At 30.2% G+C, this 16,295-nt stretch overlaps 1 protein-coding gene across 1 annotated transcript; it reads left to right on the top strand.

Annotated features, from left to right (window-relative positions):
• The first annotated feature begins 8,835 nt into the window (after nucleotides 1-8,835).
• LOC129947726 (probable serine hydrolase) lies at nucleotides 8,836-16,054 on the top strand. Its single transcript, XM_056058389.1, has 2 exons — nucleotides 8,836-9,038; nucleotides 14,653-16,054. Exons 1-2 carry the CDS (start codon nucleotides 8,997-8,999, stop codon nucleotides 15,634-15,636), a joined length of 1,026 nt encoding a protein of 341 aa, XP_055914364.1. The 5' UTR covers nucleotides 8,836-8,996; the 3' UTR covers nucleotides 15,637-16,054.
• Nucleotides 16,055-16,295: the final 241 nt, after the last annotated feature.

A 16,295-nucleotide genomic window follows, 5' to 3' on the forward strand; every position in this document is an offset into this window, starting at 1 on the left:
GAATAAGGACCTAGCGAGCGACCAAGGGACCAAGGACCATTATACTTTATACTCATGGGGATATTCAGTGGGCAAACTATTTCTACATGAAAATTCTTGAAAATAATGTTCCACTCCACGACACGCTGACTCCGACGACGACGACGAGGCATTGTGGTTCAAACTACTAAATAATGCATTTAGTATTAAAAATAAAAAAAAGAAAAACTAAAGTTTTGCCTACCTTGGTGGTTTAAATGAAAATTTAAGTAGAAAAGTTTAAGAGAGTTAAAGTGAATATCAAATTTAATTTCAGAATTCATGTTTTTTTTGTTGTTTTTGTCTTTGTGAGGAACTGAACGTGCATCGGTATAAATCAGTCGGGATTTTCATTAATGAATTCTTTTGTTGTCATTTTGCCAGGAAGTTGGTTTATGTGTGAGCTTGAAGCATACCATTTATATGAAAGTGAGGCTTGATGGTCACCAAAAAATAAAAGCCACTACACAATGCACTTCTACCTTCATCAGCGTCGTTTTTGTTTCCTCGAGTAATTCATTTATTTTTTGTGGAAAACGAATATATGGAACTTTTACATAATTTAATTGGCATCCTTTTTCAATAATGATAATATTATAGATAGAGATATCCACGTTCAATAATATTGATTTCTTTTTTGTGTGCCTTCTTTGGACTGGTTGAGCTTAACGCATGCAACGGATGAAAAGTCTGTACCTACTCAAGGTTTTTCAATTTTTTTTTTATTTTTGATAATTACTGAAAGAGGAAATTGATAAACCATTTTTTCTTATTAAATATTAATGCATATTGGGAAATATTCTGGTTTTAAAGGTGGCAAGTGAAGTGAGTGTGTGATGATGTCAATTACGTTATACTATAATTGACGAGGACATAAATATGAAGATAGAAGTTCATCAACTTCATATGAAATATTATACTTTAAAATAATCCTTAATATCGAATGTCTCCCTCTAGATGTCAGGTGCTTTTTGAATTTTTAATTAAAAACAGGTATAAATTTAAAATTTGAAAAATATAAATAAGTTTTTTATAATGAAAGCAAGCTATATGTATTTGAATGCTTTAATTCTTTTAGATGAATACTAAATAAGTTAAATTTACGTCTTTATCAATATCGTTAATCGTGTTTCGTGTTATACATAAAACTCTTGTCTTCATAATATTTTTGTAAATATATTCTTAAGGAAATTTGTAACTTTCAAAGTGCTGATGGAACCCAAACTTGCAACTAATATTTCTTGTTATAGATAAAAGATCTCCGAAAAGAAGCAAAAATTACGGTGTGCTAAATTTTATTTTTGTCACTTCCTAAAAGTAACTTAAAGTTTTCAGCAGTTACTATACATTTTAAAAGTACTATTAAGTGATCTGCATAGCCATATCTACAACCTCTGTTATAAACGGTGATTTTTTAAGAGCTTGAGAACTTTTAAAAAAAAAAACGCATAAAATTTGCAAAATCTCATCGATTCTTTATTTGAAACGTTAGATTGGTCCATGACATTTACTTTTTGAAGATAATTTCATTTAAATGTTGACCGCGGCTGCGTCTTAGGTGGTCCATTCGGAAAGTCCAATTTTGGGTAACTTTTTCGAGCATTTCGGCCGGAATAGCCCGAATTTCTTCGGAAATGTTGTCTTCCAAAGCTGGAATAGTTGCTGGCTTATTTGTGTAGACTTTAGACTTGACGTAGCCCCACAAAAAATAGTCTAAAGGCGTCAAATCGCATGATCTTGGTGGCCAACTTACCGGTCCATTCCTTGAGATTAATTGTTCTCCGAAGTTTTCCCTCAAAATGGCAATAGAATCGCGAGCTGTGTGGCATGTAGCGCCATCTTGTTGAAAACACATGTCAACCAAGTTCAGTTTTCCATTTTTGGCAACAAAAATTTTGTTAGCATTGAACGATAGCGATCGCCATTCACCGTAACGTTGCGTCCAACAGCATCTTTGAAAAAATACGGTCCAATGATTCCACCAGCGTACAAACCACACCAAACAGTGCATTTTTCGGGATGCATGGGCAGTTCTTGAACGGCTTCTGGTTGCTCTTCACTCCAAATGCGGCAATTTTGCTTATTTACGTAGCCATTCAACCAGAAATGAGCCTCATCGCTGAACAAAATTTGTCAATAAAAAAGCGGATTTTCTGCCAACTTTTCTAGGGCCCATTCACTGAAAATTCGACGTTGTGGCAGATCGTTCGGCTTCAGTTCTTGCACGAGCTGTATTTTATACGGTTTTACAACAAGATCTTTGCGTAAAATCTTCCATGTGGTCGAATAACACAAACCCAATTGCTGCGAACGGCGACGAATCGACATTTCACGGTCTTCAGCAACACTCTCAGAAACAGACGCAATATTCTCTTCTGTACACACTGTACACATTCGTGTGGTTGGTTTAATGTCCAATAAAGTAAACTGAGTGCGAAACTTGGTCACAATCGCATTAATTGTTTGCTCACTTGGTCGATTATGTAGACCATAAATCGGACGTAAAGCGCGAAACACATTTCGAACCGAACACTGATTTTGGTAATAAAATTCAATGATTTGCAAGCGTTGCTCGTTAGTAAGTCTATTCATGATGAAATGTCAAAGCATACTGAGCATCTTTCTCCTTGACACCATGTCTGAAATCCCGCGTGATCTGTCAAATACTAATGCATGAAAATCCTAACCTCAAAAAAATCACCCTTTAGGTTACTTGAAAACTGATTTCGATGATTATATGTTTTTTGTAGAATAGTGTAATCTATTGTTTAGTTTATTTCACTCGAGATATTTGAGACATTAAACCCATTTAGTAACATTTTTGGACTTTTCTTTGTTCTTGTTACATAAAATTAACTACACTGATGTAAATGGTATTCATGCAACGTGGTAAGTTTGCAAAATATGTAAAATAATAAGCTTGCACAAAAGTTTTAACACCCTTTAAATTCATGTTATTAAATGCTGTGCAGTTAAACTCACTGTCTTGCGCTGACAAAAATTTTAAAAAGTTTATATTCAAAGATTCTAATTAGACACAAAAGAAAATATTCAATTGTGTGCACAAACTGAGTTTAATGATTTATCAATTTTAGAACTATTAGTAAAAGATGGTGATCTGTGCAATTTCCTTAACAAAAGCAAAATTCGTGTAACTTAAAGTCACAGGGTTAAATTTACCAAAAAAATTTTGATAATTTCATCCACCAAAACTCTTGCAGATTTAAACAAATTGTGTAAATCATTTATCATACAAAATTTGTCAGTTCATTTACAAAATGGTAAACTGAACCACGTGGCTAACTTATCCAGCATTTTACATCTTTGTGTGAATACACTTTTCATTTTTTAGGGAAACTTGGTCCGATTTTATTGTGTAGGAAATTATAAATTTTAAATTTATAAATATTTATAAAAATAGTAAGAAAGTTTAACTTGTTTTTTTATATAACAAAAAATAGCAAATGTTAAAAAATGTTTTCTTGTTCTAAAGTTTATATAATTTAAGACATTTGCTTCTTAAGATTTTTATTTTTTGTAATTAGATTTTTCTCAAAATTTTACAAAATATTGACAAGAATATTCCTTATAAAATAAAATAAGTTGGAAGCCAGAATCTCAAATTTTTTAAAAGATATTCGATTCAAAATTTATTTTTTTTTGAAATTTTGAGTACTGTTAGGTTAGATTTCTATTTTTTTATAAAAAAAAATATTTAGTCGATTTTGTTCAAAATTATACCAGATTTTAAAAACGTTATTTTTCGTTGCCCAAAATTATTTTGGAGATAAAATCATTTTTTGTTCGTACAATTTTCGAGGTGACAAATTTTGTTTTCAGTTTTTTTTTTTTTGATTTATAAGTAAACGTGAATTGGATTTTTTTTCCAAAAACTATACTTGTTTAGTAATACATTACAATATATAATATAAAATGTAATTCAGGTCTCTAGCGTTATTGGTTCCTGAGATATTTTGGGTAAACCAAAATGTTCACCTTTTTTTAAATTGGCTTGGTTAAAAAAACCACTAATTCTTGCTGCATTATTAACTTAATGAAAAAATGTATTTAAAGTCGATATATCTACTGGTTCTTTAGACATTTTTCTAAAAATCTTTTATTTCGACTCTAGGGACCTTGAAACGTCGAGAAATTTTAGAATTGAACCCTAAAAGTCTGTGCAGACCGCAGGCAAAGTATTATTTCCAATTTGCAGTCAAAACTATTGTGTTCTACTTCTACACAATCTATTACGCCAACTGCTGAAAATTCCATTTTTTTCTTATGGCTTTATAACGGAATTGTCTCTTCAGATCTATTTGATTGTAGTATCTATGACGTTTATGGTCGCGATCGATTTAAATCGATCGTTCTAGAGAACATGGAGAAGAGATAATTATCGCTGTTCAATCCCGTCTTTGCTCTAAAGAAGTTATTTTACCAACCCCGGACATTGAACAAGTTTGTATCTCCGTCAACTTAAATGCTTTTTCCAGAGCAAATGTATTTTTTATTGTAAGTTATGTGCCTCCAAGTAGTTCACTTGATTTGTATCAAAAATATGTTAGCAATATTGATTTTATTAATAATCTTTGTTCTATATCTGATAATTTGTGTGTCTAAGGTGATTTTAATCTATCTGATATAGGTACATTTGAATTGGTCCGAAATGGATAAAATGTTATTTCCATTTAATATTAAACAAGATCTGGAAGTTACATTTATTGATTTTTATGTTCTTTAAACTTACTTGCAAGTTAATCATATAGATAATTCTTTATGAAAAATATTAGACTTAATTTGTATACGTTGTGATTAAATCAAAGTTAACTTAAGTAATGCACTTTTTCACTTTTAAACGAATCTATTCAGCATGAGGAATTATTCGTTGAAATAGCGATTTACACTTATTCGTTAAATGATGTTTAAAAACTGTTAGATCGTTTAATTTTTCTAAAACTAATTTTGTTCAACTAAATACTTATTGACATTGATTGGTTAAATGAATTTATGTTTCTTGATTTGAAAAATATGTACAACCGCTTTCTTTCAATTGTATTAATGGGTTTTGAAAGATTTGTTCCTTATTATTTCAAAAAAATCTTTGGATTCACCTTGGATTAATAAGCAGCTTCGTGATTTAAAAAGAATGAAACGTAATGCATACTTGAAACGTAATGATAATTTTAGTAAATTACGTAAAGATTTTGTAGTTCTTAGTATGTTTCTATATAGAGCTTTTATCTTGAATATTGAAAGTAATATCAAAAACAGCAGTAAATCGTTCTGATCATTTGTCAATTCTTAAAGAAGGTATTTTTAATTGATGAATGGAAACTTTCTTACTTGGTCCCTATACACAAATCAGGTTCTAAAAATAATGTAGAAAATTATAGGGGTATTTTGTAAACTCTCCGCAATTCCCAAATTGTTTGAAAGCATGGTGAAAATAAAGCTTGACTTCCTTACAAGTGAATAATATCAGAAGTGTAGCATGGTTTTATATTCGGACGATCATCTGTTACCAATTTAACACTAATGCTATCGAACAAAAAATGCAAATGGACGCAGTATACACTGACTTTAGTGAAGCCTTCGATTTTGTGAACCACCAAATGCTTCTGAAAAAAATTGAGATTTTTGGTATATTTTTATCATATTTATCTTGTAGAACACAACAAGTTAAGATTGGAGATACATACTCTAAGTAAATTCAATGTACATCAGGTGTCCCGCAAGGTAGCAACCTAGGTCCGCTCCTTTTCATAATGTTCGTTAACGATATTGTTTTGGTCTTTAATTATTGTGAATGCTGATTATATGCGGACGATCTGAAAATATGTATTTTCAAAGTGTCGAGCTTCTACGATTGTCAACTTTTGCAATCTGACATTGATTTTTTATCAAATTGATGTCACTTCAATAGCCTTAAATTGAATATCAAAAAGTGTAACACGATTTCTTTTTCCAGACAATCTTTGTTATTCAACTATGCAATTGAATCTGTGGATTAAGATAGGGTTTCAAGTATTAAAGACTTAGGAGTTATTCTTGATTCACAACATTCTTTTAAAGGTCATTTTGATTATTTGGTTCCTAAGGCTAACTCGCTAGTAAGTTTCATAAAACGAATTGAAAAAGACTTTAAAGATCCTTTCGTGTTATTATCCTTGTATATATCTCTCGTCAGATCAATTTTGGAATATCAATTTTTATCAAATTTGCGTACTATTTTTTGTAGATTTTTTTTTAAATGAAAAAACGGACTTTTGGATTTTTATATAAAAATTACTGAACATCGAAAACAATATTTTCTGTGAAATAAAATAAGTTTAAAGCATATATTTTTAATTTTTGAAAAGCTATTTAAATCGAAGTACATTTTTACCAAGTATTAGAATTGTTTTTTTTAGAGTTTTGTTTTTTGTAAGAAAACTGTCAATTCGATCTTTTTCAAAATTTTATCGACTGTTGAAAACAATATTTTTTATAAGATAAAATTAGTTTGAAGCCAATATTTCAAATTTTTGAAAAGATATTTGAGTCGAAAATCATTTTTTACCAACTTTTATACATTTTTTTTTTAGGTTTTTATTTTTTGTAAAAAAACTGTCAATTCGATTTTTGTCAAAATTTGTCCTAATGTTGAAAACAATATTTCTTATATAATAAAATAAGTTTGAAGCCTAAATTTTAAGTTTTTGAAAAGATATTTGAATCGATATTCAATTTTTACCAACTTTGAGTAATGTTTTTTTAGATTTTTATTTTTTATAAAAAAAACTGTCAATTCGATTTTTCTCAAAATTTTATCAGATTTCAAAAACAATATTCTTGGCTGCACAAAACTATTTTAGAGATGAAATCATATTTAAGTCGTAACATTTTGGAGGTGACATATTTTTTGCTTCAGTTTTATTGATTTATAAAAAAAACGTTATATTGATTTTTTTCAAAAAAAATACCTGTTTGGTATGACGTTACACTATATTATATAAAATTTAATTCAAGTCTCTAGCGTTTTTGGTTCGTAAGATATTTAGGGTTAACCAACATTTTCACCTTTTTTCAAACTGCTATGGTAAAAAAACCACCCACACAATTTTCTTGAGAGCCCTTTCTGAATCTTTCTGCCTTATTATCTGTATATCAGAATTTATTTGAAGTCGATATCTTTTCTGGTTCTTGAGCTATAGAGGACCAAAAAAACGTCGCGAACGTACGGACATACGAACGTACGTACACACGCACGCACAGACATCTTTCTAAAAATCTTTTATTTCGACTCTAGGGACCTTGAAACGTCGAGAAATGTCAAAATTTTCAATTTGACAAATCGGACCCATTACAATAACTTCTTATTGTAAGTTAAAAATATATTAAAATTAAAAATTTTGTTTAGTAACATGACGAAATGAGATCAGGATAATAAAAAAAAATAATCTAAAAAACATTCATACAACGACAAAATTGAACTCTTTACCGGAATAAAACATTCTTCGTCTCGTTCCCACCATTCCCTCTTTCAATAATCTTCAGTCTATTCCTCAGCCTTGGTGAGTTTTCTCAGTATGGAAATTTGTATTCACAGTCCACAAAAGCACATATGTATATGTATATGTACATATATAGAGCTACAAAAACTAAACTTTTCGAAAGTATTTAGTATGGAATATTAAATTTTCGCTTCAAATCACTTATATTCCAAAGACAGTATGGTTTTCTCAAATGCAAGTCTAACTAACAGCGTTAAATTTGTTTCTTACACTCTATCTGCCATTTGATAATATTACCCATAGACTTATACTTTTCAAATTAACAAATTGACTTTGAAACCTCTTTCATGAAATTGACTTCCTCATACCTAGAAAAACAATATTACAGCGTTCGTTTCAGATCAGCAATCTCAAACCCTTTCTCTTTTGTTCATTCTTACAATCAACGATCTTAAAAAGGGTCATAAAGTATTCTTCTATCTAGGTACAAATATGCTGATGATACAAAGATTTTTTGAAGACTCTTTACAACATATACATGACACTTCTTTTATTCAACATTATCTTGGCCTTAGCTTATGTTAAGCGCCTCAATTTATTTTGATTTCTTAACTTGAACTTGTTGGAAATACATAGGGAAATTTCAGACGTTATCTTTATTTATCTACTCCGTTCTGGTTCCATTGTCTGCGTTTCCCCCTAAACTCTTTCTCTTTTAACACTAACAATCGTAACACATGCAATCCTCGGCACTTTTATCTTCATATCCAATATTATCCATGGCTCCAACGCACCAATTTATTGTATGCTCCGAGGTCTAAATTCGCATTGAATTTTTTTTATTGTACTCGTAACATCAATACTTCTTTCTTTAAACTCCGTTTTGAGTTTAAAATAACCTACTCATAGGTATCTAACCCAAAACACGGAACTGCCTTCATTATTATGGGAGTTTAATTTTAGTAAAGCTTATTGGTTTATCGTTATCTAAAAATTGAAATAAAGTATCATATCAAAACAATATTAGTTAATCGACACGCACATGCTCATGACCAAAGTCAAACTAAATATCAGAGCTTAAATTGTTTTTTTTTTTATTAAGCCTATAATTAAGTTCTAATCAGCAAGCACTAAAGTAGGCACAACTTTTATACAGATAATGTTTAGTAAATTATTAACATACAGTATGAGCTTTTCTTAAAGTTTAAACTCACAAGAGTCACAAGAGCTAAAAGATTAAAGCTTTTTTTAATGTGAGTAAATAGCTAAAGGCTGAATTTTATTTTATGTCGTATTCATTTTATTTTAGCATTCAGTTTTCAGTGTCAACTGTCAGTGACAAATGAACAAGTTCAAGTTTATTCTGCTGTCCCAAGAGAGAGATTATACATATCATTTGTTTTACAATTTGTATTGATTAGATATTAAAAAAGACTGTTTAGCGTAAGTGAATATAGAAAGGCATTTGGAAAAGTCGCTAAAATGGATTTCGAAATAGATTTTACACAAGAAAATTCAAGAGAAGTAAGTTTTTATTGAGATGATTTATCAAATAAACAGAGCAAAAATAACAACAAAAAGTTACCAAGTCCATGTGCTAAGTGTTTATATTTATGTGTCAAATTTAAGAGAGCTTTTAAAAGGTGCTTGCACTTTGTATTTTCAACATAACTTTAATTACGTAAAAATTTATAGTTTCATAGTTTGATATCATAAGAGGAGGCTTTATATGTATGTGATTATATTTTTCACTATTTTTTTTTTCATGTTCTTACATTTTTTGATTTCCATATTCTAAATAATAAATACAAAAAATAAAGTGCACGACTTGGTCGAATGAACTTGCTACTGTACCCAAAGACTCTGTTTATAAGTGATACTTATATTTTAAAATTTGTTTGTAATATAAGTTTTTCTTCAAAAATTTAAATGTCATTCAATTAATCTAGAACAAAATTTACTTGTTAATTTTTTTCAAAAATTCTTAGAGCGGTTTTTTTAAGTAATTTTGTATATTTAAAATTTTTCAATTTTTGCTTCACATTTGATTTTTAAGTGAAAATTCTTGACGACTTTTCAAGGTATCGAATTTTGAAGCAAAAATTTAAATATAAATTTTTTCAAATATCATGTTATTATAATATTTTTATTTAAAACAGTAAAAGAGCTTGTGCAGCAAAAATTATTGAAATAGGTTCATAATTTCTTAAGAAAACTTAAAAAACAAAATAACGGTTTTTTCGCGGGAACTCTTTTGGAGTGAAGTGAAAAAAAAACTTAAAAATTTAATAAAAATACATCATTTCATTTTCTAATTTTTGACGAACCAATTTTAAGCTGGGCTACTGTTATTTTTAGACTTGAAAATGTAAAAAATAATTCTAACGCGAACCTGCTTTAAACCTTAATTTCCAAGTTTGAACTTTACCGACCTATTAGTTTGGTGGTAGGGGCGACGAATGACAGACGGACATAATTTGGGGACCCATTTTTTACAAATTCTCTACAATCGTAATGTTTGATTTAAATCTTGAGCTCGAAATTTTTTACAAATGCAATATTTATCATTATGTAGTTCCTATATGTCACAAGTAAAATATAAAAATTAGGCAATTTCAAAATAAGTTTGCATAAGAAATAAAGAGTATAAGTTATGTTTTAAGTAAGAGTAGTTTGTTTTCTTTCAAGGGAATATCATTTAAGTACAGTAAAACCCAGATGAATGTCTCCCGTTAAATTTTCCGATTTTAAAAGCACTTATGCGCAGTAAGGAGTTTACAAATGAACCCTCTTTAGAGCGCACTGGCACTTATTTCGAGATAAATATAAAAAAAGAGGCTGGGATGCGACCCACACTGATAACTTAACATCCCATCTGTCTATTTGTCTTGCTTAAAAGTTTGTATGTTTTCGTGTTAGATTAAAAAAGTTGTCAGTTGAATCATTCTTAAAAAAATTAAAATTACCAACAATATTTATTATTTATTCCTATTTATTTATTCCTAAAAAAAATTACAATTACCAAAAATATTAAATAGTTTAGTTTGAAAATCTTGATTTGATTTTTAGTCGAAAAAAAAAATGTTACCAATTTTAGTAGCATTTCTCAAATTTTTACAAATTGGATGAACGGAATTAATTTGAGGGATATCAAGAACCGAACATCAATTTTTACCAAATTTGCGTACTATTTTTTGTAGATTTTATTTTTTTATTCAAAAACGGACTGTTGGATTAAACAAAAAACTACTGAATACCGATAGCAATATTTCCTGCGAAATAAAAACAGTTTGAAGACAATAGTTTTAATTTTTAAAAGCTTTTTGAGTCGTTAGTAAATTTTTACGAAGTTTTGGTATTGCTTTTTTGTTAGGCTTTTATTTTTTGTAAAAAAAACTATCAATTCTATTTTTCTCAAAATTTTTCCAAATGTTGAAAGCAATATTTGTTATAAGTTAAAATTAGTTGGAAGCCAAAATCTCAAATATTTGAAAAGATATTTAAGTCGAAAAACATTTTTAAAAAACTTTTGTTAAATTTTCTTTCAAGTTTTTATTTTTTTTTTTGTAAAAAAAACTGTCAATTCGATTTTTCTCAAAATTTTACTGAATATTGAAAACGATATTTTTTAATAGATTAAAGTTGCTTAAAGCCAATATTTCAAAGTTTTGAAAAGATATTTGAGTCGAAATTTAATTTTTTATTACTTTTATTATTTTTTTGTCTAGGTTTTTATTTTTTTATAAAAAAAACTGTCAATTAGATTTTTCTCAAAATCTAACGAGATGTTAAAAACGTTATTTTGCGTTGCACAAAATTGTTTTGGAGATAAAATCATTTTGTATTCGTAAAATTTTCGAGGTGACAATTTTGTTTCAGTTTTTTTGATTATGCATATGCATTTTTATGTGTAAAACAAAATCTTTTTGAAATCGATATATCTTCTAGTTCTTGAGCTTCGGACGACGACAAAAACGTCACGAACGTACAGACGTACGTACACACGCACGCACATTTTTTATTTCGACTCTGGGGACCTTGAAACGTAGAGAAATGTCAATTTTATCATTTTGACAAAGCAGACCCACTACAATTAATTTTTTATGGGAACTGTAATGTTAATAAAATTCACGAAATGGTCGCGCAAACTTGCTCCTCGATCCAAGGAATCTGTTTAAAAATAGTGCATATGCATGCATGTTTTAAAATTAAAAAATTGAATTGCAAGTTTGTCTTCAAAATTTTGAATGCCATCGAATAAGTCAAAGGAACTGTGATTTATTAATTTGTTTTCGAAAACCGTAAAAGCGTTATTTTATTAATTTTCTATAAACATGTGTACATATACAATTTCTCAACTTTTTCTTAAAAGTATTTTTGGTATGCAGTTTTTTAGTGCCTATGAATGTATATTTTAAATTTGAATTTCTTAAAAAATTAGAACCTGTTTTTTGAGATATTGAGTTTTGAAAAAAAAAAATATTTAAATATATTTTTAGTATCTACAAAAAAAAATATTTAAATATATTTTTAGTATCTACAAATTTTTTAAGAGTATACGACGTTTTTTAGCAAAAAAAAATCATTTGAACCGAACAAAAATACGGTTTTATCTTCTTCTGAAGCAATTTAAAAATATATTTCTTGAATTGAAGAATAAAAATTTAGAAATAAACTTTAGGGAAAATTCAACAAAAAAAATCTATCGGTCCGTTTTTGAGAAAAAATCGAAATTTAGATTTTTGTCAAAGAAATTTGTCTTACGCGAATCTACTAAAACCCTTAAACTTTTAAATTGTGTACCATCGTATTGTATGGTTTGATTAAAATCTCGAGTTCAAATTTGTGTAGGAATACAAAACTTGCCATAGAGTTCCTATAAAAAGAAAATTTGTTTGTTGTTGTGCGACTGATTTAAATGTTTAGGTTAAATTCATTAACACTGAACAAAATAGAAAGCTATGAAAATCCGGGTCTTACTGTATGAATATGTTAAAATGGCTTCACCATTCTCTGGATAAAACCAATCGTTCTTTTGAATTTTCTAACTACTATAGACTTGTAAGAGTAGTACCCGTGGCATGATGGTTAGTGCGTTGGACTGTCATGCAAGGGGCTTGGGTTCAATCCCTGCCTGTACCACCTTAATTTAAAAAATTAATTTTCGCGGGTACTGCCTCTTGCGAGGAATTGACAATTTCTTCAAGAGTAATTCTTGTCATGAAAAAGTGCTTTCTCAAACTAGCCGTTCGGATTCGGCCTAAAATTGTAGGTCCCTTCCATTCCTGACAACAGTACTCGCACACAGGAATTGTTGAGAGTTGTAAGTCACTAGGCCCTGGTTCACAACGGACTGTTGCGCCACCCCATTTGATTTGATAGACTTGTAAGTCACTAGGCCCTTGTTCTCAACACACTGTTGCACCAACTTATTTATTTTATTAATTAAGATTTTAGTAGTTTTGTATGAAGACAACATTTTCTCAAAATGTATGAGAATTCTTAGCATTTAATTTTCAATGAGTTTCTGCTAACCTTATATTTGTTCTTGTTTCCTTGCTAAGAGCTTTAAACATTTTTTTTTGAAATGTAAATTTAAACATTGTATAAGACCCATTTCAAAGATCAAAATTTAAAAATACAAACAATTCAATTATAAATTACAATAAAATCTAACTAATATTATTATTGAGTTTCTTTAAAACCAGTTTTTCGGCTGATTTAGTTTAAAAATGGCTTCGAGTTTTAAGTTTTTTTTTTTAAATTTGAATAAAATGTCAACACAATTATTTTCATTTAAAGACTTCTTTGAATTGAAGTGTAAATCAAATTTTAGAAACCTTTTCAAATCTAGGTATTGTTAATGTTTAACTAATTTTGGACAAATTCAATAATATCGGCGTAGTAAAATAAATGCATCCAAAAATTGAAAATTCGTGAAATTTTTACAAAATACTACGACAATAGTATACACTTTTAAAAAATTTAATATTTAACAAAATTAATCATTTTTCAACAAAAATCTTACCATCGAAACATTTTCAAAATAAAACTAAAATTTGAAAGCACATTTTCTAATAATTTGAAAACGTAAATACATAATATCGTCTTCGTTCTATGAAAACTCATTAAGTCCATTTTCGGCAAAAATGAGTTTTAAAAGAACGACGACGATATGTTGATAAATATTGAAATCAAGTTTTTAAGAATTCAAAATTTATGAATATGTGAAATGTGTACTTAAAAAGAAGGGTAAATAAACTTAGCAACACTGTTCATGTTACTTGAGCTTTTGTAAAATTTTGAAATTGATTTTTTTATAAAAATAAATAAATTAGGTGGCGCAACGGTCCGTTGAGAACCAGAGCCTAGTGACTTACAACTCTCAACCATTTCTGCGTGCGAGTAATATTGTCAGCAATGGAGCGGACCCACAGTTTAAAGCCGAATCGAAACAGCTAATTTGTACTTAAAAAGGCATATACCTAGGCGGGGATTGAACCCAAGACCTTAGGCATGACAATCCAACGCACTAACAATCATACATGCATACAATTTGACACAAGAATCTTAATTTTCTGATCTGAAGGGTTAAATACCTGGTCAGTCTTTATCAAGATGTACATGCAATTTCATTGAGTTAAATAGTAAATAAATCCCCTAACCAATTCCATTTTAAATTAAATTAAAATAACAAAATATAAAAGACAACTTTTCTAACAGAAAAAAAACGTCTCTAACACTTTCACGTGATTACCAATTACCACGTCCACGTTAAACTCAACTTGTCCATCCATTAAACACATCACTTTCGTTTCGCCCTTAAATGCACCATTCAATTTAAAAGTTATTCTTTTCCTTCAAACCTCGTTTCACAACTATTTCAGCTCATTATTATACAGTTAAACAGCTCTCATGGCCATCATTGAAGCACTCATTCTAGGTACACATCCATCCAGAACCATAGCTACAGCCACAGCCCAACCATAGCCATAGCAATCCTTATCATCCTCCCCTTGACATTATACACGATATCCGAATCCCATAGCCACATTTCAATTTGCTTCCCTGACGCTATACACGCTCGATTCCAAACTATAAAATAGCCCTTGTGGTGTGTTTTTCTTTTTCATTGCAGTTCGAAGAGATCATCATCCCCGTGCCATGGGGTCACATCGCTGGTCGCTGGTATGGCGAAAAGAACGTCCGACCCATCCTCGCACTCCATGGATGGCTAGACAACTATGGCACTTGGGACAACCTCATTCCATTGATGCCACCACATATTGGTGTGCTTGCCATCGATATGGCTGGTCATGGAAAATCATCTCGTCGGCCCCAAGGAGAAGTCTACCATGGATTTTCGTATTTGGCCGACATTATTCGAGTTATGGACCAATATAACTGGGATAAAGTCTCAATAATGGCCCATTCGATGAGCTCGGTTATTGCTTTTGTCTTTGCTGCCTTATACCCGTACCGAATCGACATGCTCATTCAATTGGATTCGTTGCATCCTCGAATTAATTCGCCGGCGCACAGCATCTGGCAGTTGAATTATTCGATCGAGAAATTTATGCTCGAGGAAAGACGGATCCGAGAGTCAGATTTTAGGGAGCCACCATCGTATACCTACGACGAATTGGTTGGAAGAGTTCACGAGGGCTCCAACAGATCAGTTGACGTTGATAAATGCAAGCATCTCATCCGAACAAATGTCTCCAAGTCCAAATTGTACCCTTCCAAGTATTATTTCTCTCGAGATCCAAGGGTCAAGTATTACCTGGGATTCTGTTTCGACGACAACTTCATTATAGCCATGGCCAAACGCATTAAAATTCCACAGCTAGTAATTAAGGCTTCCGAGTCGCATACAATCGATGAGAATAACCCCGTAATCGAGGTTCTTCGGAAGAGCAATCCATATTTTGAATTCCATACTCTCCAGGGTACTCATCATGTGCACTTAAACAATGCCCCAGAGACGAGCATTCTTGTGAACACCTTTGTTCACAAATGGAGGCCAAACTCTGGCGCCGCTGCCGTCGTTAACGTGGACGGAGCGAAACCACAACTACAAATTTGTCCGACGAAACCTCAAGGCCTGAATTCCAAATTATAAATTAACTTGAGTCCTTTAAGGCACAGATTATAATAAAATCGGTACTTGCATCCAAATTGAGTATGTTTGTGCAAGTGTTAAGTTAAAGTGAGAATAAGTGAAAGAGTTTAAATGCTAAATTACTAAGGTGAAATGGGAATTCATTTGTATTTTAAGGTTCATAGGTTAAGGTTTGTTGTTTAGACTTGAGAAAAGTTCTTTAAGGCTCAACCTAATTTAATTTTCACATGTGATCATCATTTTAAATGTTGGTACCTAAGATTATCCAATATAAACTTGTTTGTCAAACTCAAAATGTATATACCTAACTGTGTAATTCCTTAATTTATGTATTACTATGTTAGTTTTGTAAGCTTACTGCTGGTATTTTATTTAAAAATTGTAACATAAGTTAAAATTAAACAAAACCGCTTGCAAAGATTGTTTTTAATCAAAAAGAAGTTTGAAGTAAATTTTGTATTAGAACAATTACAAAAATTTGAAATTTACTAAAGGGTCTTGACAAACGTGAAATTTTCTTATATTGATTTGGCATCACTGCTATTTATGATACTACTTTTTGGGTATTTGTTTAACATTTAAAACATCATTTTGTTATGATTTACTCTAGAAATGCTTAGTAAAGCACTCCACATTCATGTAGTGCGGCTGAAGAAAGA

The sequence above is a fragment of the Eupeodes corollae genome, chromosome 2 (assembly GCF_945859685.1).
Source record: "Eupeodes corollae chromosome 2, idEupCoro1.1, whole genome shotgun sequence".
Lineage (NCBI taxonomy): Eukaryota > Metazoa > Arthropoda > Insecta > Diptera > Syrphidae > Eupeodes > Eupeodes corollae.

Excerpts from the sequence above, each read along its gene's own strand:
- LOC129947726 (XM_056058389.1), top strand. The coding sequence starts at position 8,997 with ATGGATTTCGAAATAGATTTTACACAAGAAAATTCAAGAGAA. Across the intron at positions 9,039-14,652 it reads CACAAGAAAATTCAAGAGAA|TTCGAAGAGATCATCATCCC; the intron begins GTAAGTTTTTAT and ends TTTTCATTGCAG.